The following is a 22,168-nucleotide window of genomic DNA, read 5'->3' as shown; positions in this document are numbered from 1 at the left end:
CCGATGGTGCTGATTTAGTTTTTCTGTGATGACCGGGCATATTAAAGACACAGTTTTTCTATAGCATCGGGAGCCACAACCCTTTTGAAGTTGTTTTGCTTTTACATTTCCTAATTTACTGTTGCAATGCACGGTCTGGCTGGGCTCGTCTGCCTCCCGGCCACCCTGGTCCTCTTGCTCCTGTCCAGCTGCAGACCAGTCGGGGGATATTTTGCGGAGGAGCGCTGGAGCCCGGAGTCTCCGCTGCTCGCTCCCCGGGTCCTCGTCGCCCTCATCTGCCGGAACTCCGAGCACTCTTTGCCGCATTTCCTCGGTACTATTGAGCGCCTCAACTATCCAAAGGATCGCATGGCTATGTGGTAAGTCCTTCCTAAGTGGAGGTAGGAGTTTTTAAATAGCATCCCAGAATTTTACTCTATAACTATTTTTACATAGCTGCACTTCTGGTTGTGCAGCTGAGATTTGGGGCAGAGTTGGTTGTTTTTTTTAAAAGGGGTGGACTTCAGAGTATGTCAAGGTAAATTGTGATTATGTTGCCAAAAAATGTCTTCACAAAAGTTAACAAGCAGCAAACCAACGAAGAGCTGCTTCTGAGTTCACACCACGAATAAAGGGCAAACTTATCCACTTTATTTTGGACAGAGATGAAAACATCTGCACAGGGAAGCGTAGATTGATCTGTATACGTGGAGGGGAGGGGACGCTATTGCTTTGGCCACGAGGGGAGCTACATGATTTAACATAGAAATCCTAACAAAGTGAATTATTGTTGTGTCTGCAGTCCATTAACACACATTCAGGTTACCTCCAGTTCCTTCCAGCTAGCATTACCTCCTGACTACCAGTTAGAACAATATATAGTTGAGTGATTGACTCTTTAGGGCCAGGAAACCCATCTGTGAAGATATTTGATGCCATTACTATATGTGGAACTTGACAGAGCAATCTTGAATATTCAACCTACATGATTACAATGATCATGGAAACTAAAAGCTAGTTTTATGCAGTTTTATTGCTCCCTCAGCTGCTTGTTTCTGCAGGCCATACTCCAGACTTAATGCACCCTATCTAACTTTTATAGACTGTTATAGACCTTTTAAACATATAGGCTATATAACATGCTCAGACACCAGCTGAGAGAATGAAAGAAAGGCTTTCGCACATAATAACTGAGCCACATGCTCCTAGCAGCCCACCCGTGCTCATAGCCGCAGAGCTCTGAGCAATTTGCACAACTGCCTTCAAGGCTCACAGAGGTCTCCACTTACTCACCAGTAATGTGAGTGAACTTGTTGGCTCCTTTTTTTTGTTTAGTTGTCATAAGACACTTCTGTAAATGTTAATTTAAGGGAAAATCTCGTTTTGACATCGACTGCAAACACATTAAGCCACATCTGGGAAAATGCACACAGCTGTTGAATGATGTAAACAATCCACACTGTATGAGATACACTGAAGCTTTTTGTAGCTGCTTGTAAGCACACCAAAGCCTCAGAATCTAAATTACTTTCAAGTGTAATTTAAATCTTTGGTGTCTGCAATTAGTCTTGAATGTTTTCACCACTGGAACAATGTTAAAATAGACCTAAACCCTCTTTTGAATGTACAGAGCTCAAATCTATGCTTTGAACTAATTATTTGAGCTCAACATGAGGCGGATGAGTCATTGCAATTTATCATTTGAGGATTTGAAAGGTTGGACAGCAGGAGTGAGGGGAAAAAATGGATTAACAAGAAGTTGCAGTGTTCTCCCAAAATTCATGTGAAATCTAGCTTGGCCACAGTCTGTTTCAGTAAAAAAAAAAAAAAGAAGAAAAAAAAACTCAGCAAACGAACGAAGACAGTCTTCCTCAGAAAATACTACTGACCTTCAACACAACCTGGCTACAGAGAGAAAGGCTGTGGATGTTGTGTTGTGTCATTCCCCGCTTTCTTGGTAGTGAGTTTCAGACAGATGGGAGGACTCTAAGAATAACATGTGGCTTGATTTCATTCCTCAGAATAAGTACACCAAACATGCAAGCTGTCCAACTTTTTCATTTGTGTCACACATGGCTTTAGCCAGATCAAATCATTTCCTTTTGTTCTGAGCTATTTCAGGCAAACGTTTCACTTCTCTTATGTTGTTCATCAAAACATGATGTGCTATAAGCTGGATGAACAATGTTTTTGTTCTGTGATGTTAGTATCAATAACACCTGTGTTAGTTCCCACAGCTGCAGACAATGAGCTCACAGAAAGTGAACGTTGTGTCATTGTTACTTGAGTAGTGACACTAGTATCACTTTTGCTTGAATCCAGTGCAGCATTAACACTACATTCAACTAGGGCCTGACCAATACAGGGTTTTTTGGGGCCAATGCTGATACTAATATTAGGGAGTAAAAGAATTCTGATATTGATATCTTAGACGATAATCAGAAGTACAGAATATATACATACCACATATTTTTACAACTATCCCTCAAATGTAGTTATCAATCACTTGTGACAAAGATATGTAATGGAGGCATGATTTTACAGTTTAACAATAAAATTACATCAGTGCATGGAAACAGTAAATTTCACTGGGATTTAAAAAATGAACAAATATACATGAAATGTTGACTATATATCGTTAGAGAATATCAATATCAATGTAAACACTGTTACTGACATATCTGATAGGCCAATATCAGTTTGCCGTTATATTGGTGGGGCTCTACATTCAACCATTATTACTGTTTTCCATTTATTGGCCTTATTTATTCATAATGTTCAATTTGAGGTTGAATACAGTTTTTTGTGATCATTGACATTTGTTGTGATTTAACAGGGTAGCAACTGATCATAACGAGGACAACACTACAAGTATTCTGCGCAACTGGCTTGTCAAGGTGCAGAGCTTGTACCATTATGTGGAGTGGCGGCCAAAACTGGTTCCCAGGTCGGTTGCTAATGTAATTGGTGAAATGTTGTATAGGTGAAAAGGCGAACAAAGCAAAAAAACACTCTGAAAAATGTCTCTTGCAGAAACTATGAGGATGAAGACGGTCCAAAACAGTGGACAGATTCCCGTTATGAGCATGTTATGAAGCTTCGTCAAGTAGCACTTGAGTCAGCTCGTGAGATGTGGGCGGACTACTTTATGGTAAGCTAACATAACTACACTTTACAAGCATATAAGAAACAACAATAACACTGAAAATCTTTCCATTTTAAACACTGAGCCAACACTCCAACCCAGAGATTAAACAATAAAACACTGGGTTTTATTGGTCAATAATAGAAGCAGAAGGATAAGTACAGGGTCTCATCCAAAGCACAATGGCAATTGCAGTTTAAGCACTGAGAAGGGTGTTGAAAATTGACCCAGTTATATATTTTTTGGCCCTTATGGTTAAAGTTTATCTCATCCAGCACAAAGATTGACTCAACACAAACCTTATTTTAAAATGCAGTTCTGTGCACATTACTATTTATATTCCCCAGCACAACCCACATTGTCAGCTTAAGTGGTGTATAATTTCGAAGCAGAGTACATCCAAAATTGCAATTATTTTACACTACAAATCTTTGGAAATGCTCTTTGTCTTATCCCTTGAAAAACAGACTTTGTGTTATGTAAATGAATAGTCTGTGTATTTTTCTAACTACCTAATTTCCCCCATTTAACCTTCATGACTTGTTCAGCACTTTCTCTGAAGATGTGTTAACTACACACATTTCCTTGGCAAACACAGTTCATTGTTTTTTCCTCTCTTCCTTGTGTAGTTGGTGGACTGCGATAACCTCCTCACCAATCCTGATGTGCTGTGGAAGCTCATGAAAGAGAATAAGACCATTATCGCTCCAATGCTTGATTCCCGTGCAGCTTACTCAAACTTCTGGTGTGCAATGACCTCAGAGGTACTGTTTTGTGGGTGTCCGTGCTTATGTATGTCAAGTGTTTTCAAAGAGCTTTGTTCCTTTCTTGAACTCAACTGTTAATCAACTCCTGTTCTTCAGGGTTACTATAGGCGCACCCCTGCTTACTTGCCCATGAGGAAGCGTGCACGAAAGGGCTGTTTTGCAGTTCCCATGGTCCACTCCACCTTCCTGGTAGACCTCAGGAAAGAGGCGTCCAGGGACCTGGTCTTTCACCCACCGCACCCAAAATACAACTGGGCTTTTGATGACATCATTGTGTTTGCTTTCTCTGCTCGGATGGCAGGTATAAGACGGGACACATTTGACATCAACCGTTTTATCTGAAATTTCGCAACTTGAGTGTGAAAACATTTCCATCTTCTGCTTTCTACAGATGTTCAAATGTTTGTATGTAACAAAGAGATCTATGGTTACTTCCCTGTACCACTGCGATCCCACAATACTTTGCAAGATGAAGCTGATAGCTTCTCGCACACCGTGCTGGAGGTGAACGGTGAGTCACTTACATTTATAATGAGGACTTTCTTTTTTGTATTCATCTCCTATTTTTTCCATTGGCTTGACATCGTTATTCTACTATCTTCTGCTTCAACTCATAACTTTCAGCATGGGTTTCTATATATAATTTTATTCCATTTCTGCATCCATCTTCCCTCTCATTGTGTAGTGCGAAATCCCCCAGTGATGCCTTCCAAATACATACATGTTCCTAGCAAACAACTTGACAAACTGGGCTTTGATGAGGTGAGTGAGGAGTGATGTGAAGATGGCATCTGCAAAAATGGCTGTCCTTCCACTTCTGTCCTAAATATTTCCCTCTGCTGTTAGAAATATGCAGTTACATTGACTGGCTCCACATGTTGCTCCACCTGCAGGTGTTCATGATAAACCTGCAGAGGCGGACCGACCGCAGAGAACGTATGATGAGAGCATTGCACGAGCAGGGGATGACTTGTAAGGTCACTGCAGCTGTAGACGGAAAGTAAGTTCAATTACTCACAGTTAAACGGATACTTAAGATTGATTTAGTACCTAGTAATCACTAATATCTGCCCCTTCTCATTACCCTTCTGTTACATTTCTTCTTCTCTATGTCAGAGCGATGAATGTCAGTGACATTCATGATATGGGCATTCATATGCTCCCTGGATACAGTGACCCTTATCACGAGCGCCCACTAACGAAGGGAGAGCTGGGTTGCTTCCTTTCCCACTATAACATCTGGAAAGAGGTGAAATCCAGAAGCCAACAGTTGGTTTTCAGCAGATAATGAAATCAATCCAAACATTTGTGAACCAGACAGACGCCTGACTCATTGAAAAATGTGTGTTTGTCCTAAGATTGTAGAGCGAGGCTTGAAAACATCTCTGGTGATTGAAGATGACCTGCGCTTTGAGATCTTCTTCAAACGTCGCTTGATGAACTTGATGAGTGAAATAGAGGAAGAAGGACTGGACTGGGATCTCATGTAAATTTATGTCTTTTAATTATAGCTCGTTTATCATAAGTACGCGATTGCTTCTCACCTCTCCTTTCTTCTTTTTTTTCTAGTTATATTGGTCGGAAAAGAATGCAAGTGGACCACCCAGAGAAAGCTGTTCCTAATATACACAACTTGGTGGAAGCTGACTATTCATATTGGACATTAGGCTATATGATATCATTACAAGGTGCAGAGAAGCTCATGAAAGCAGAACCATTAAAGAGAGTTTTACCAGTGGATGAATTTCTTCCCATCATGTTTGATAAACACCCTGTGTAAGTGTTTGCACTGCAGTATAAATATACATTAATCACACTTGCTTCTGCTGACTTTTGCCTGTTTTATTGATTTCTTACATTTCCGTCTCTTTCACAGTTCTGACTACATGGACCAGTTTGAGACCAGGAACCTGCTGGCATTTTCAGCAGAGCCTCTTCTAGTGTATCCAACCCATTACACCGGTGACTCAGGTTACATCAGCGACACAGAAACTTCCACAGTGTGGGACAATGATAAGGTTCGTACAGACTGGGACAGAGCGCGCTCAGGAAAAACTCGGGAGCAAGCTAAGATCAGCACCGAGGCACAGAACTCAGATGTGCTCCAGTCTCCTTTGGACAGCACAGCACGGGACGAGCTATGAAAGGAACCGAGGAGGCGCACAGGGCTAATCACATTAGTTTTTAAATTACGTTTCATTTTGGTACACTTTTCTTGCATTACAGCAGGGATGTGACAAGTTAAAAAGGGATCAGGTGTGTTTTTTTCTATCACATCCATTTTTACTTTTTACCTTATAAATGCACTAGACTTGCCATATGGAATGGCATTTGCAGTACCCAACTCCTGTCTGTCATACAGAAATGAACCTATGTATTAGAAAAGAACTTAATTGGACTGTTATATTTCAGTCTTTGGACAGTTAGCTTTATTGTCATAATTTGGCATTACACTGTGAAATGGGATTCATATCCTACAAATGAATTAGGCTACAACAATATGTGACTGAGCAAATACCAGACTTAAACTGGCATTTATGTCTTGAATCTAACCAGCAGTTAGTCTAAGCTCATTGGTCTCTGTTGTGAAAACTGCAGGAAGAGAAACATCTGCATATACTTTGTTTTGATCTTTAGTATTTTCTCTTTCTAAACATCCTCATCATTTGAATAGTCACCTACCAACATTTCAAGTACTTACAGCTTAGCTTTACAAAACCCAAAGAAAACTGTTTGTGTTAATCCCTAATCATCGATTTGCAGTGCTACTGTAGACTATAAACTTTTAGTTTGTACTCCACAGTTATTCCTGTGTCCTTTGGTACTACTTCTGTATTGCTTCCAGACCAATACCACCAACCAGCGGTTGACAGGGTTATAGGCGAGGCAAACCATTGTACACGCCTCAGACTTGGCGGTTTTGGAGGAACATGGTTACAAATGCCCTTCGTGGTCCCTCAGAAAGACTTCACACAGGCACAGCCAAACACATATCAGTTAGTCACTACACCTCTTAATCACACTCCCACTATTTAATCTAAATTTGGGCACCTTGGGTGAGAAAGACTTGATAAACGGCTCCTGCGAGGAGATAAGATGTAATGTTTGGATCATCTTGTTTTTTGCAGCTTATTTGTTATGTCTTGGTTTTGACTCGCATGGCTACACTAAAGCTCCCAAGAAATTGATTTCAGCTGGTTAATGTATGTTCACCCACAGATCATTTACAATAATGTTTGTGGTCCATTGTGCCAACAACAAATAATAAAATGTTATATTTTTTAAAAAGTTGAATATGTGAATACTGTGATTGGATGTGCACTATCATTGCTTGTGAAAGTTCTCTGTTAATGTAGGTTGTGTCCATTTAACTTATGAAAGGGGAATGCTGTTGACAATTATAATATACTGTGAAGACAAGTAGGTATGAGAAACAGTTAACTTCCTAGGAGCAAAAGTTCATTTTCACTAAGACTTAATTTACACCTCATGTGCACTGTGACCTGCACATGGATCTGCCGAACGGTGGTGAGCTACCCACTGCATTAACACGTTGAGTGGGGACATTAGCTGCTGCCATCACGCAGCACTGAGCTTGTTTTCACTTGTTGTATCTAGATTACCCTCAAGGTGTCATCATTTGTCTGATCTTCTTCAACTTTGAATTAAGAGCCAAGCTGTTCAGTACAACTACATGGAGGACATTTTGAGATATGTTTGGTCACTCAATAACATTAATCCACAGATGCACCCCAAGAGGGGTCCATGCCCCATTAGGTGTAATAGAAAGGGTCCCATGATGCTCAGTGAGGCCAAATGAGTGAGATGAAACTTTTTATACACTTCAATAACTCCTTTTAAGTCAACTCTAAATATTCACAGCAAAAATGGAATACATACTGCAAAGTTAGTTTCAGGGAGTATGAATTGATGTGTTCATTAAGTATAGAGCTTGATTTTTTATCATATACTGCCATGGTAATGTATCTCTTAAAACTGGCCAAACTGTATGCACTTCACAATTTGCCACAACAAGCAACTGAGATCGGAAGTATTTTTTCTAAAAAGGCAATCTAAACACAGTGGCACCTTCTCACTATGTAGGGTATGATAGCGTAGGTGGGGCCTACAGTGACAGCAAGATACACTTCCTCTTCCTATAGTGGTGAAAAAACTGGCCAACCAGAGGAAGATCATTCTGAGAGCACAAACGGAAGAAGCCTTAGAGCTGCATGCTAATAAGTTACCAAAAGTGTGGCAGTGTGAGCACACATTGCAGTTCAGGTTTCCTGTCCCATTTACTTTATTCTTTATTCATGTGTATTGAAGTACGACCATGAGGACAGATGATGTGTGAGTGGTATTGGTAGGATCTGGCTGCTGTGGTGATAGTATAGAAATGGAAGAAGATCAAGTGCCAAACAAGGATGTCTCTCAAACCAAAGGTGAGTACAAAGAAGTATTGCGATGTACTGAGGTTACTTTTAGGAAGTTCCACCTTTCACCTCATAAACAGGATATGTTGCACATCATGTTTATGTGTAGTTTATTTTTTTGCTCCTTTGTCTTTATAAAGATTATGAAATACACATTTTTAGTTAAGATGGTTTTAAATGGATAAATAGTCTCTTGCTGTGTGCTGATATTACAATTATGTCATAGGTACTGCACGTCGGTGCATTTGTGTACTGCAAATATGCCTTGATGTTCTTTGTTAACGTATCTGCCAGTTTGTGGTGCTCTGCTGCATCATTATAGTCAAAGCAGGATTTGTGAACTTCCTGAAGTCTTTCTTCATTTTTTGCATGCTCTTTTTCTGGCCTATTTTCATTTACTTTTATATTTTTACTTATGAAGATATACTTTTCTTTAAGCTCTGCAAAAAGCTGATGTTAAGACATCATTCAGATTTGTGTGAGGTTTGACAAACATAACATCTAACCAGAACTTTTTTGAAAGATGCCTCTAATTTTTTATTTATCTGATTTGTTGTAATGACTTTAATTCATGAATTTAAAAGTAATTGCGATAAATGAAAATGTTGCTGCTGTGAAAACAGTGACTATAAGGAATTTAAATGGAGGATGCTGTTCTGTAATTCTGATTCTAATTCTTCAGTCATCAACTGTCACAGTAAACCATCATTGGTGTGAAAAACAAGGACTCAGTGTGCATTATGGGACGTGACTCAAATTGCAAGCAGGATGTGGTTGACCAAAATGGAGACGTATCTTACTCAGAGAATGCGTTTTCTCATTTGTTGCACCAGTTGTAAATCATCAGTTTTTAACCTTTTGGTGTACATCCCACAAAGCGAAAGTCAGTTAGAAATTTAGAGCAGGATAGGTTGAGATATTGTTATCAAAAATAATCTTTATTTGGGTCAGAAATAGAACGGAAATGCTGTTAATACATGACTTCAGCGAGAGGAACTTGAGTTTGATTTCTGCTGTGTCTTTTAGCAGAATCATTTATCTTTATGCAGTTTTTCTCAAGAAGTATATTTTATGTTGTGCATTTTAGGCATTAAGTTGATGCGTACTGTAGAGAAGTTCAGAAATAGACGATGGGTAGAATAACCAACATTTGAAGTGATCACTAGAAAGCAGGACAGAGGTCAGAGCTGCACAGCTGGTTTACTATTCCAACTACATTTCTGCTTGCCTTTTGGCATCATAAAAAAATGTAATTAAATTCTATGTCAGTCTGTTAACATGTAAGATTTTTTATTTCTTCACCACAACTTTTGATTTGGCCTGAGAGGTGACGCATTTTTGTTTATAGAAGAAAAATCTGTGTCTTGTTTTGAGATAGTGTTAGTGTGTATATGTGGTGTGCACTTGGTGGTGAGGGTCACACTTCAGGACCTTTGCATGTGCAATGGTGTTAAGAATGAAATAGTCAAACCACCTTCATTCATTATGAATTATTCATTTTCCCATTTTAGATGTGAAGAAAGAGCAACATGAACCTAAACCCAAGCGATACAGTGAAATCTTCAGAGACTTTGATAAGCTTGATTTATCTATTCTCTCTTGGTAAGTATTTTAAATTTTCAAAGCTGTTATCCATCCACATGACCTCAGCCAGGAATGTTTGCTTTCAGTATAGAATATTTCATTTGGCACGTATCACGAAATGGGTTCTTAGAAAAGACTAATCAATGCTCTTTGCAGGAACAGTGTATTTCTCTGTGTATCTACTCTAATTTTATGAAAACCCCTGTAGCCAATGAAAACCTCTCCTTTTGTGGAAGTATAATAAAATAAATAAAGTATTACTTTGAAGTAACATTCCCACCAAACAAACGTATTATTATTATACAGTTAGAAGAGGTACAGTTGCATTAATTTAAATTGAAGTGTATAAATAAACGTACTGCAATTTAAAATGTGCTTTATTAAAATTGTGGAATATTGATCATCCCAACAACATCTGTAGTCCATGTGTTGTTGGGTGGCAGACTTGTACATGGATAGATAGCTGCAGGTAAATGGACTGTCTATATACAGTATGTTACTCAACAAGCCCTAAGCCCTTTTAGGTATTGCTATTTGACTGAGTGTGTGTTTCTCTCCCTATACATTACATATCCATTTCTGTTTTCAGTGAAGGAGATGATCTCTTGCCAGACTCCACCTGCTCAGAATCCACCTCTGCAGAAAGTGCAGAGCAACATGATGTATCTGTAAGGGATCAACACCTAAAATTGATCAAATACATACTTTTAGAGTCTGTGTTTTCTTCCAACAGTATAAAAATATGTTTTATCAACAGATTCACTCAGAAGCCAATGAAGTAGATGGAAACTCAACAGGTATTATTTGTGTGTTTGTGTGAGGGTGTGTGTGATTGAACCCAAATGATTCTTGTATGTTCATGTGTGTTGATCAGATGATATCAACAGTTAAGCTCTGCCCACTGGGAATAACTAGAAGCTCTATATGTTAACCCCTAGTCTGTGAATTATCATCATCTCCTGCACATCAGCAGTCATGAAGTGAAGGAGCTGCCTTCAGTCTATTGTGCTTATTATTGTATCTTCTTAAATCTTTACTTGTTTTCATATAATTAGCCGTGAGTTGTAATTGCCATGTTGTAACAAGATTAGGATAAAGGGATAGGATTAAAGCAGGAGACAGCTGCACTCAGTTTTTACCTCAGACATAAGGGGAAGAGAGAGGAGGTTTCAGTGTTATACAGGCTATGGTAGTAAATACACGGGAGACAAAAAAAATGACTACACTTACAGTCCAAACAGGCTGCCACGTACTCCAACTTAAGTTTGACTGACACTGCAGGTCACAGCACACAGTAGGAGATTAGCAATTATAGATAGTGTTTAAAGAACACAGTGGAAATAGAAGGGTAAAAAGAGATAGCCAACTGCCAACATATTCTTGCAGCATCTTCTCATTTTGGACTGTAAATATGTCTTCTTATAGTCTTTTATCTGAAATTTATCTGCACCAGTTGAACAGCAGTCACTGACGCTGTAGCTCATTTAATGTAATTCCTGCTTTCATTTTAAATAAGGTTAATTAGTGTTTGGGTATATTAGATATATTGTAGGGAATTTATAATCTGCTAACTAGGCACCAGGCACATACTAGAACATGCTCTTTGGCAGTCTTGTTTCATGGGTTCCAGTTGGTTGGGATTGAATACTCATCAACCCTTTAACCCCCTCCGTACAGTCACACACCAGGAGGTAAACCTCTCTCGATGCTCCTTTAAATCCTGTCACTCCGCAATCTGTGCTCGGCTGAGCTAATCCTCAATCGTAACACAGGAGGCAACGTCCACAGGGAGGCACAGAATCTGCTTGAAGGTTGATTTCTGCAAATGTCGAGAGATCTCCTTACAAGGAAGCAAAGAGGAAAGGCTAAAAGAGGTCATACTTGGAACACAATCTGGTCACAAATCCGTCACTCTTCTGGAATTGCCTGTTCCTTTTTTTTTTATTTTATTAATTCTTTTTTTTTTTTTTGTGGATTTACCTTGAAGATACAGTTCAAAAGATCACCCTGCTTGGATCTTTTACCAATCTAACTGGATCTGGTGTCTGTTTAAATAAATAAAAAAGATTAGAGCAGAATAAAATCTGCATGTCTAAGTGAGGAACTAAAAAGAAAGAAGTTGGTGCTCTCTCTCTCTGGCAATGAGTCCTTGTTCTGTCAGAAACAGTTGAGTACTTGCAACTGCTCTGTACACCGATAGAAGAAGTGAAAGTTCTTGAAGTGCATCTCTGCTCTAACATTTGGCTAAGGAGACAATGAAGAATTGTTTTAACATGTTTAAATCGTGACATTAATACGCAAAGTTTGTGCTGAAAGTGGAGTGCAGAGAAAAAGAGGAAAAGAGAAAGTGGCATGGAGAGCATTTGAGAGACCATGTGATTGTCATGCATACATCATCCACCGTGAGTCTGGGTGAGTCACAGAGGAAGAACAAGAGCGGTTGTCATATCAACGCCCTGCCTGACCACAATAGAGCTGTGACATGGCGGTTTCTGATACTGCACGATGGCACTGAGTAGTGTTAGAGACTCTCATTGCACTTCTTGTCTCATTCTAGCTGACTAGAAGTGAGCAGGTGTGAGAGGGAGGGGCCAGGCGGAGAGAGAGGAAGAGGGGAGGAGGGAAGCTAGATAGCTAAATCTGTTTGTGGTTCATTGAAACCCATCTCTCTCAGGTCACATCCCCATTGGTGTGAACTGGATTTTTTGTTCCAGCCAACCATAGTATATATTCATTATCCATACATGCAAGTGATAAGAACAGTGTAGAGAAATTTGCTGGAAACTGCTGGACATTTATTCGGAGGAGCATATATTACTTGCCATATGCAGTCACTGCTTCCTGTTTTGGGTTTGTGCATACCTTTTTAAAAGTATTATTTGTTTTTTGATCTTCATTATCTTGTCTGATAAAGTCTAGGAGCCGGGGTTCATGGGGAGGGGATTTCCACTACAGAGTAGATAGGTGTTTCTTTGAGGCTGGAGGCTGTTTGAAACCTCCAGGAGAACTATGGGGCGTAGCTCAATGGACACACTGTGATCCCTGGGTGCAGCTCCTAGTGTGTGGAGCCTATTAGTGATGCTGATGTACTCCCTCTCAGCCCAGGAAGCAGACCTGGCCCTCTGTCGCTGCGAGGATGGAGTGGACACAGCGCTGCACTACGCCAAGATGTGGTGCCGTTACTCCAAAGACCTCCTGGGCTGGATGGAGAAGAGAATTAACTTGGGTAAGTGCAAATGCAGCTGAAAAAAAGGAAATAGAAGTACGCCATCCTTATTTTCATCTGTGGTGTCTTTATCAAGAAATCTGTGCTTGTTCTGTTGATTCATTTAAATGTAGAGTGCACAGAATCCAGAAATAGATGGGGGGATTGAAAATGCAAATGTACTGTCTTTACATGATGTGTTTTAAATAGTTAGACCAGATGTTAGTTGCGAATTTGTGAATGAGGATTTGTCAATTTGGAACTGTAATTAGGCATACAGACATGGTACTCATGTATTAAGTCAGGCATACATGCACATGACTACAGTACACAATTTGTAACAAGATCAGCTTCAGGTCCCGCTCTAATTCATCCATCAACAAAGAACTAGTGCATGTTTGAGGGTTGACTAGTAGTGGAGCACCATGTTGTAACCTGCCATAACATGAATTGTCTATATTATTTCATTGTGAGGATGTCTGCGGATGGTGCAGTTACCCCAGTGAGCTACACATTGCACACACACGCACAGAGAAAGGATTAGAGGGCAGATTAGCAGGCTAGAGCAGGGTAAAAAGGGGGAGACAGGGTGCCTTTGGAGTATATAGACAGTGATTATCCTGGTATCAGCCTGCACAGGTGCCCAGTGCCCAGACTGGGATGCCAAGCATGAAAGTTTGTTGATAGCAGGCAACAGGAAAGTCTTCTTGATCATCTGTGTTAAGAGCAGTGTTAGGAAATAGCAACAAATGAGTAAATCTGGGTGGAGACCAGCAGCGAAGTTGACACTGAGCAGCACAAAACACTAGCAACAACAGTGCAGAGTCAGTTTTTTCAAAGGACCAAAGCACTTCAAGAGCCACTGTCCAGCCAAATCAGCAGTAGTCCTCGTATCAAGTTGGAAAAGAGCAGTCTATTAGATTATCTATCAACCATTTCACAAATTTAGACAAAACGCACTGAAGATGAAAACATCTGAGGTAATTTCCTGTCAACAGTTGCTGCAAAATGCATACCAAAGTTGATTCCAAACAGGTCAGTTTCACTACAAAGGTCTCAACCTGACTGACAGTCCAGTAATACCTGAGCTCCTGGAGGTTTGATGAGTTTTTTAGAAATGGGCAGGATTATCTGAAGGGATGTAGAGGCTGCATCACCCATTTGGTCCAAAATGAAGCTCCAGGTATTGTATATATCATATTAACAGGACTCAATGCCAACTATTATCAGTATTAAGGTCCGAGTTTAATCTCACAGTCAAACTGATTTTCTGTGATGCTTTGTTTGTCTTGTCTTGATGTACAGTAAGTTGTGAATAACTATATGATGAAGAAAAATGACTAAATCTGGATTTTTGTTGATAGAACAAGAATTCGCCAAAAATGTGATGAAGACAGCTGAAGGAGCAAAAGCCAATATGACGCAGCAGGTACAGCTCGTTATCAATATGTGTGTTATTGATTCTTACAGTAGAGTTGTGTTCATAACAGTTTACCTCTCTCAGCTATATTTACTATAGAAAAAGCTGTCTAAAAAGCTGTTCTTTCCCCGTTGTAGGAAATGATGCCCCTGCAGTACATCTACACCATGGCGCTAGAGCAAGACATCAAGAACAGTTTGAATTCCAAAAGGACTTATGAAATGATGCAACATCGCTGTTACCAAGTACGTTTCACCCACACATACAAAATCTGAGTTTTAACAAATCTTATCTGTCTTGTAGACGTTAGTATGTAACCTCATGTTTAATCCAGTGTTTCTGTCCCAAAGTCCTTGACTGCCAAGAAAAACGAGATTGACAAGTGGCGCAGAGAATTCAAGGACCAGTGGGCAAAGGAACAAAGGAAGATGGTAATTTAATTAGGATTCTCGTTTAGGACTGTAGCGAAGCTCAGTTTATTGCACTGTCAAAGGCTATTTTCTCAGATTTGAGACACTGCAATTGACTGGATATTTTAATGAGGATTTAATTCTAAATATATTCCTGTATGAAAGAGTAATATTTCTCTTTTGACCTCGTTGATACACGATCTAGTTAAATTTATGTTAAGACCCCTCATGGCACACGGTAAAACAAAGTCACCCATGATGTTTACACCCTATGTATCTCACTTGTGTGTTTTCAGAATGAGGCAGTGGTAGCTTTTAAAAAGGCTCAGCATCAATACTTCCAGCGCTGTGATGAGCTCGAGAAAGCTAAAGCCGTCACAGCTAAAGCTGTGGATGACATAGCTGGAATCAAAACACTGGATAAAAGGAAGAAGTCCAAGGATGAAGCCCACACTAAGGTGCTTTTTTTTCATTCATTTTTTACAGTTTTACTGTGTTTTAGTGGATTAGGTATTGAGGCAGTACTGTCTGTTTTTCTTCCTTGACCCATGCTTGATGGAATAAAGCAGTTGGTGATCATATAAGTGGTTTTATTTCAGTCATGATCTGAGTTGTGATTTAAAACTGGTAAATTACTGGTGAAACTTTGAGGCTTCCAAATGATGAATTACAAGTCTTTGAGAGAGCTGATCTGCCACCTATAGCCACTTTTGCAGTACGTGTTGTATGTTTGTATGTAAAAGATCTGCCATTACCTATTGCAGTACATGTGATTTTCCTTATGTTGATCTACTGAAAGAGATGAAAAATATTGTTTCATAGTGTCTTTATATTGTTTCACAGTATAATAAAATAACAATAATGAACCTGTTTCCTCCAGATGATTGAGGCAGAACTTCAGTACAGACAGAGTGCGAGTGACGCCACCACTCACCGGGAGGAGTTAGTGAAGGTCAAAGAGAAGATTATTTCTCACATTCGGAAGCTCATCTGTCAGGGAGACACAGTGCTGAAGGAGGTTGGTATGATCAAGGAACTAAACATCTGGTCTTCCAATTTCAATGTTTAGGACAGTCAAAACTTTGAACACACCTTCCCATTCCCTTGAATGAAAACTTCTGACTGGTACTATATATCTAGACAAATTGTTAAGTGCAGCTGTCTTGAAGCATACATGGTCAAAGTGGGTTGTGGTATAAATATAAAATGTATGGTAGTAACATCATGCATTTATTTTAGTTACCAGGTCCAACTATCTGACTAACAGCTATTACCTTTTTCAGAGGGGAAGTTACAATTACTAAAGCATGTCAGCTTGTGTTTATAACAAAATATTTACGTATATTGATACATTCCAGTATATGATACAATAAAATAATCAACTTTGGCAGTTTTTTATGGTTTGACACTTTTCCATCAATAATAGAATAAATTAAAACAATTGCTCTCACAGAAGTTCATCACAATCATTTTTACTACATTAAAAACAGCATTTTCTGCATATCCTTTGTGATACGATTAACACTTCTAGCAGCGATAGGGGCGTTAACAGGAAATCAGCTGTGCAGTATTCTGATATTGTATATGACACTCATCTTACTGTGTGTTGATAAAGTACTCTCTCCTCTGTGCATCAGGCCACAGTCAACATGTTTTACTACCAGCGGCAGCAGACAGAGCCTGTCCCCCTCAGCTATCACAACCTGGAGATGACATGCAGGTCTCTAGAGCCAGGCGAGTCCTACCTGCTCTACGTCCTCAGCAGACGCCGCCCCGAGCAGCCTCCCCAAGTCTTCGCCTTCCAGGAGTATTTCTCTCAAGGCAAAGGGTACACAGCTCTTTAAAATAATGTGCCTGTTCAAGGCTAGTAACTATATGAATACACAGTGAATGTCCGGTGAATATACAACTTCACTAAAATGTTTGTCACAATCCTTGACTTCAAAGGAACAAACGAAAAACCAGCAACCCTCACAGCTTTGTGTATGATGCCTCACCTATGGCAGATGACAGTCCCAGCAAACCATCCAGCGATGGCAGTAAGAACTCCCCATGACAACAATATAATGATATCAACAGACGGTTGTATTGCTCTTTCTAATGTGTTCTGATGCACTTTAGGGAGAACAGGATACGGTGACAATGACAGTTTTGGAGGCAGTTTGGAGTCTCTGTCTAGTCCTGGTAGGTTAGAAGCCAACATTTGTTACTGCAACTTTTCCTTCACATTCATTTGAAAATCCTGCAAAGATTAAAGTGTGCCCCCTAATTTTGTGTGTTTCTGTTCTGTGGGGACGCATAATTGAAGCTCACACTCATAGGAGGCTGCCCAAAACCTCATCCACTTTGACAGTGTCATCAGACGACCTGGACGAACGTGACCTGTCATCAGAATCAGGTTTGTTACTTCCTTTTTATGCCCCTGTATACATATTATTTTGCAAGCTTTCTTAACCTTACCCAACCATGTGCATTAAACTTCATGAATCTATCCTCTCCCTGCAGATTACCTTGACAGTCAGCCAGTCAAAGTGCGCAATTTTGCTGTACTGACACACCGACTCAGGAAGATGAAGAACAAAATGAGCAAATGCAAGCAGTGTGAAAACTACATTGTTGTTAATGGGGTTGAATGTGAGGAGGTATGGGAGACATATACTGTACTGTTACATGATGTTTTAAGAAGAACAGAAGAACATGATTGGTTAAAGAATGACTGTTCATGTCCTGTTTCTGTCCCATTTTAGTGCGGGCTGGCTTTGCACAGGAAGTGTATGGACGTGTGTCAGCTAGAGTGTGAGAACAGAAAGGGGACTATGTTCGGAGTCGATCTGTCTCTGCTGCTCCGTGACAAGCAAGACCTGGTGCCCTTTGTGGTGTTACACTGCACATCTGAGATCGAGAGCCGCGCCCTCTCTGTGCAAGTACTACTTACCAACACACTGACTGAAATATAGATTAAAGACTGTTAAGTCTTATAAATTTGGTCTAATAACTGTTTTCTGTTTTTGTTTTCCTCTGAGGGGGTGTATCGTGTGAGTGGTTCCAAGCCTCGCATCCAGAAGCTCTGTCAGGCCTTTGAAACACAAAAGGAGCAGGTGGACCTCTCCGATCACTCACCACATGACATCACCTCTATCATTAAGCACTTCTTCAAGGAGGTACAGCAACCAAATGAACTTAACCGAATTATAGGATTATTATATTATTATGAATAGAAGAGAAGGTTTCATACTAAAGATCTTTTCTCTCTGACCTCACTATTATCTCTCCCAGCTTCCAGAGCCCCTTTTAACCTTTGACCTGTATAGTGATTTCATCATGATGGGAAAGGCCATTCAGCACGTGAATGACAGGGAGACAACACCAGACACTAACGACATAATGGACATCGTTCACGACCTGCAAGGGATACTACAAAAACTCCCTCCATATTGCTATAACACTTTGAAGTACATGATGTGTCACCTGCAAAAGTGAGCATGCAGCTGAGTTAAAGACCTGTCTTGTTTCAAGTACTGTCCACCATTACATGAACTTCCCTTTGGCTTCTATATCACACCTTGCCCAAGCTGTCAGTGAATTTATCTATTTTTGTCTTCACAGGGTTTCATTGAACGAAGAGAACAAGATGTCCCCCAGCAATTTGGGCATTGTGTTTGGCCCAACACTCTTGCGCCCTCTAGTGTCTACAGACGTATCAATGATTGCTCTGCTAGAGAACAGCTACCAGGCTCTACTTGTGCAGTTCCTCATCACACACTATGACAAGGTTTTTGGTCTTCTGCAGAGACCCAGTACACCCCCTCCACCAGCCCCCATTGCCCCTCTTCCAGAAACCCCTCCCAGAGCCTCCTGCCCTCTGGATGGGGAGACTAATTCTGGCCCTGAACATGAAACCTCCTCCAAAGAGCGTCCACACTCTATAACAGTAAGTTCTTAAGTGACAAAACATTCAGCCCCAACACAGCTAGATTGTTAACTAATTTCAAGGGTTGTGAATGGTATCCTTCATATGACTGCTGCTTGAGGTTAAAAAGGATCAGTAGCAGTAGTTTGGCACCTGAGGTTGCACCTGAGCTACTTTTACTGATTAATTTAAATGTTGTTTTAAGAGCCTTAGTACCTGGCACCTTAACTTCACCTTTATTCTGTCAGGATTAACATGCTCTACACCTGCTGATTTTCCACTGCTCTGCTTGCATGAACTCTGACCTTCTTCCAAGCTTTCCTATGTAGACGTTTCACTGCTGATGCTTAAAATCAAAGTAGAGTTTACCAAAAGCACAACAATACCTGTCCTTCAGGGGTATGAAGGAGGGTTAATAAAATACTGGTAGTTATCTCACAGTTTAAAATCTTCTGCACAAATTTGACATGCTTAGCTATTATGAAATGGTCAGAATCATCCCAAGTAGTGATACATGGCCTTTCCTAGTATTTATTTATGTATCATATACTGAAATGCTGCAGTATTTCAGGTTTAGAAATGGTCTGATATCCGCCACTTAACTTGTATCATTCCAACAGGCTCGAACAATCAAGAGAGAGTCAAGCGAGGGTTATATATCTGACAAGTCTTCATCCAATGAAGCAGTGGACCAGCTCAGTACTGAAGCCAATGAGAGAGCAGGTAGGCGGTATGTAGTGGTAGAGTGATAGATAGTTACTCCTGATGAGAACGTGTGAAGTACAGATAATCAATAGCAGTGATGTCTCATGTGGTTTATAGATGTTGTTGTTAATGAGTTATAAATTATAATTGCAGTTTGTACCTCTGATATGTTTTAATTAATTCTGTTTGAGATTGTGTAGGTAGAAGACATGCACCTCCGAAACTGTCTCATAGACAGGTGGTTCATGCCAGCATACAATAACTCAGTATCTTCCTGAGCACCAGATAATGTGGGTGCAGAGTGTCTCAAGGGTCTGTTGTAGTTCCGATTTTCTTCTATCATTATACATTTCCTCTAGTTATTTTAAGAAACAGGACTTCCTTTTTTTGTCTATTTTGCTGATGCGATCATCTGTAAAATAGGGTAAGTCAGAGTCAGATCACTCAGCTGTTGTTTAGGCTTCAGTCAATTGAATTACTCACTGATAAAGTGATAATTTCCTTTAATTTTGAATCTTGGTTAAATGGTGACGACGCATCACAATGATGTAATTTTGTTTGTTTTTTTGCTACCCTGGTATTATCTCTTATTCATTTCCTTTGCTTTACTCTTGCTCTTCCCTCTGAGGCTACAACAGCACACAGCTTCGACGTTTCTAATTTCAACCAGCTGCATGAATGTATCAACCTCAAAGGCATTATTAATCACTTTCAACACAGTGCAGGATGTCGTTCCAGTCTGCACAGTTAGCTTAAACCACCTGAAAAGAGGAGTTTATTTTAATCAATAACCTGTATTTGTATTACTTTTATGATTCACACGCTTGTTCTCCCTCTTCTGCCCCAGTCCTGGCTATGAGAAGGGAATCAAGTAATATTCAGGGTAAGCTGGTGAGGAAACCAGACTCTGTCTTGGTGACCCAGCCACACTATCGCTTCACCAGACAGCCTGTGAAATATTATCGGCATCATAACCAAGGAACCCGACTCTCCAACCCAGGTCGGGCAGCCAAACAGCCTGCAGCCTTAGCGAGGAGCCATCCGGGGAGTGCAGACAGCAGCCGCAGCTCCTCTCCAGAGTCAGGAGCACAGAGACTTTCACAAAACTTAGACGTCTCCTGTGAGAACACCTGCCAGCCACATCAGGCCACCTCTGTGGCAGAGAATAAAGTGGACGTCCCACTAAACCCTGCCAAGGTTGCGCAGTACATGCTGGAACTTGACTCAACAGTTACATCAATTGCAACTGCGACACCATCCGGTACAACACAGGAGTTCTCACAGGAGGCGGTGGCTGGGTGTCATTCTGATGTGAACATAAAACAGTCCAATAACAGACAGGGTGCTGGCCACAGTAGGGCTCTGTGCCAGTCACCAAAGTCCCTTCCTATTGAGCACAAACTGACCTCACCTGCCCAGAAGATCCTGTCTGGTCTGAAGCTTAGACGCAGCCAGTCAGGGAAGGATGAGCAGCTCTTCGTATGAGGCAATGGATATCGGCCGACAATCAAGACTCAGAGTGGAGGATGTAAAAAAATTCATATTATTGACTGACTGTAAGGACTCCTACTATCAAGAATCCATCATGAAATGCTAATAAATGTTTTGCATTTCACCTGCAACACAAAATTTGTCTTTAAAAAGAAGTAGTTTGATGACGATTCACTTCACAAACAACACATACAACATTTGAGTCACTCTGTAAGGAAATTCTGTTTAAAAGTTCAGACTTGATTCTTACTAGGATGCCACAGCTTTATTACCACTAAGTTTCATGTAAATGTTGCCCTGTTGATCATCCAGCTATCACCCAGACCAGACAAGAGAGGTTAATGTAGCCTATTTATCTGTATGATATTTTTAGTGTATAAGAATGTAAGCGCTGGTGTTTCAAGACTGCAGTTTTTGTTATAAACAAACTGTAATGAATATAAGATTTTGTAGTACATGGAAAAACAAAGATATGCCTTAATTGGTGTCATAGTTATGTTAATTTTTTTTCTTGCACTTTTCCTGTTTTAACACAAGGGGGCGATCTTCTCTCACTGTTATGGGAAAATATGCCAGACACAAAAGTAAAAGGGCAATAAACCATTTATTTCTAATTACAAGAACTGTGTTTTGAGATGTCACCTTTTCTGCACCCACTTCTTTTACTTCTGCTTATCTTTAGACTTGTGTTGGTTTGCAGTGTGATGGCATATAAATCGAGGCAGCATTATCTAGTGTCAAGATGGAGTTATGTTGAATTCAGCTGCTAACATGTTCATTTGCCTTTGTTCTGTTGATAATATCGCACCAGAATCAGGCAATTTATGCATATAATAAGATAATAACGCCCATAATAGGCCGAACTCCAAGTAAACAATGTCTCACCGCAAGTCCTTTCACATATGAATTGCGCCATTTATAGTCTCCGTCTAACCTCGAACACCAATGCAAAAAATCATCCTCATCTGAATTATCAATAGGCTGCATCATCGCTCATCTTCCCTCATCATCTCCCGCACCTTCTCCCTCCCTCTCTGTCTGTCCATCTCCTCCCTCTGCGCCTTTTTACGCACAAAACAAGTCAGAGCGCTCACACGGCTGGCGGAGAAAACAGGA

At 40.2% G+C, this 22,168-nt stretch overlaps 2 protein-coding genes across 2 annotated transcripts; both read left to right on the top strand.

Annotated features, from left to right (window-relative positions):
- The first annotated feature begins 5 nt into the window (after window positions 1-5).
- colgalt1a (collagen beta(1-O)galactosyltransferase 1a) lies at window positions 6-7,173 on the top strand. Its single transcript, XM_062439629.1, has 12 exons — window positions 6-359; window positions 2,816-2,926; window positions 3,013-3,130; window positions 3,754-3,888; window positions 3,988-4,192; window positions 4,283-4,402; window positions 4,577-4,653; window positions 4,785-4,891; window positions 5,008-5,140; window positions 5,250-5,377; window positions 5,461-5,667; window positions 5,768-7,173. The coding sequence occupies exons 1-12, from the start codon at window positions 127-129 to the stop codon at window positions 6,033-6,035; spliced, it is 1,842 nt and encodes a 613-aa protein (XP_062295613.1). The 5' UTR covers window positions 6-126; the 3' UTR covers window positions 6,036-7,173.
- Window positions 7,174-8,118: 945 nt separating this feature from the next.
- gmip (GEM interacting protein) lies at window positions 8,119-21,666 on the top strand. Its single transcript, XM_062439676.1, has 21 exons — window positions 8,119-8,336; window positions 9,839-9,929; window positions 10,501-10,579; window positions 10,669-10,708; window positions 13,012-13,137; window positions 14,481-14,545; window positions 14,674-14,781; window positions 14,887-14,967; window positions 15,243-15,404; window positions 15,827-15,964; window positions 16,584-16,774; window positions 16,894-16,985; window positions 17,068-17,130; window positions 17,255-17,344; window positions 17,452-17,588; window positions 17,694-17,870; window positions 17,970-18,107; window positions 18,223-18,422; window positions 18,553-18,877; window positions 19,477-19,579; window positions 20,409-21,666. The coding sequence occupies exons 1-21, from the start codon at window positions 8,291-8,293 to the stop codon at window positions 21,044-21,046; spliced, it is 3,090 nt and encodes a 1,029-aa protein (XP_062295660.1). The 5' UTR covers window positions 8,119-8,290; the 3' UTR covers window positions 21,047-21,666.
- The last annotated feature ends 502 nt before the right edge of the window (window positions 21,667-22,168 follow it).

Source organism: Scomber scombrus, chromosome 18, assembly GCF_963691925.1.
Source record: "Scomber scombrus chromosome 18, fScoSco1.1, whole genome shotgun sequence".
Taxonomy (NCBI): domain Eukaryota; kingdom Metazoa; phylum Chordata; class Actinopteri; order Scombriformes; family Scombridae; genus Scomber; species Scomber scombrus.
Note: the sequence above shows the minus strand (reverse complement) of the source record. Positions and strands in the feature narration are given on the sequence as shown.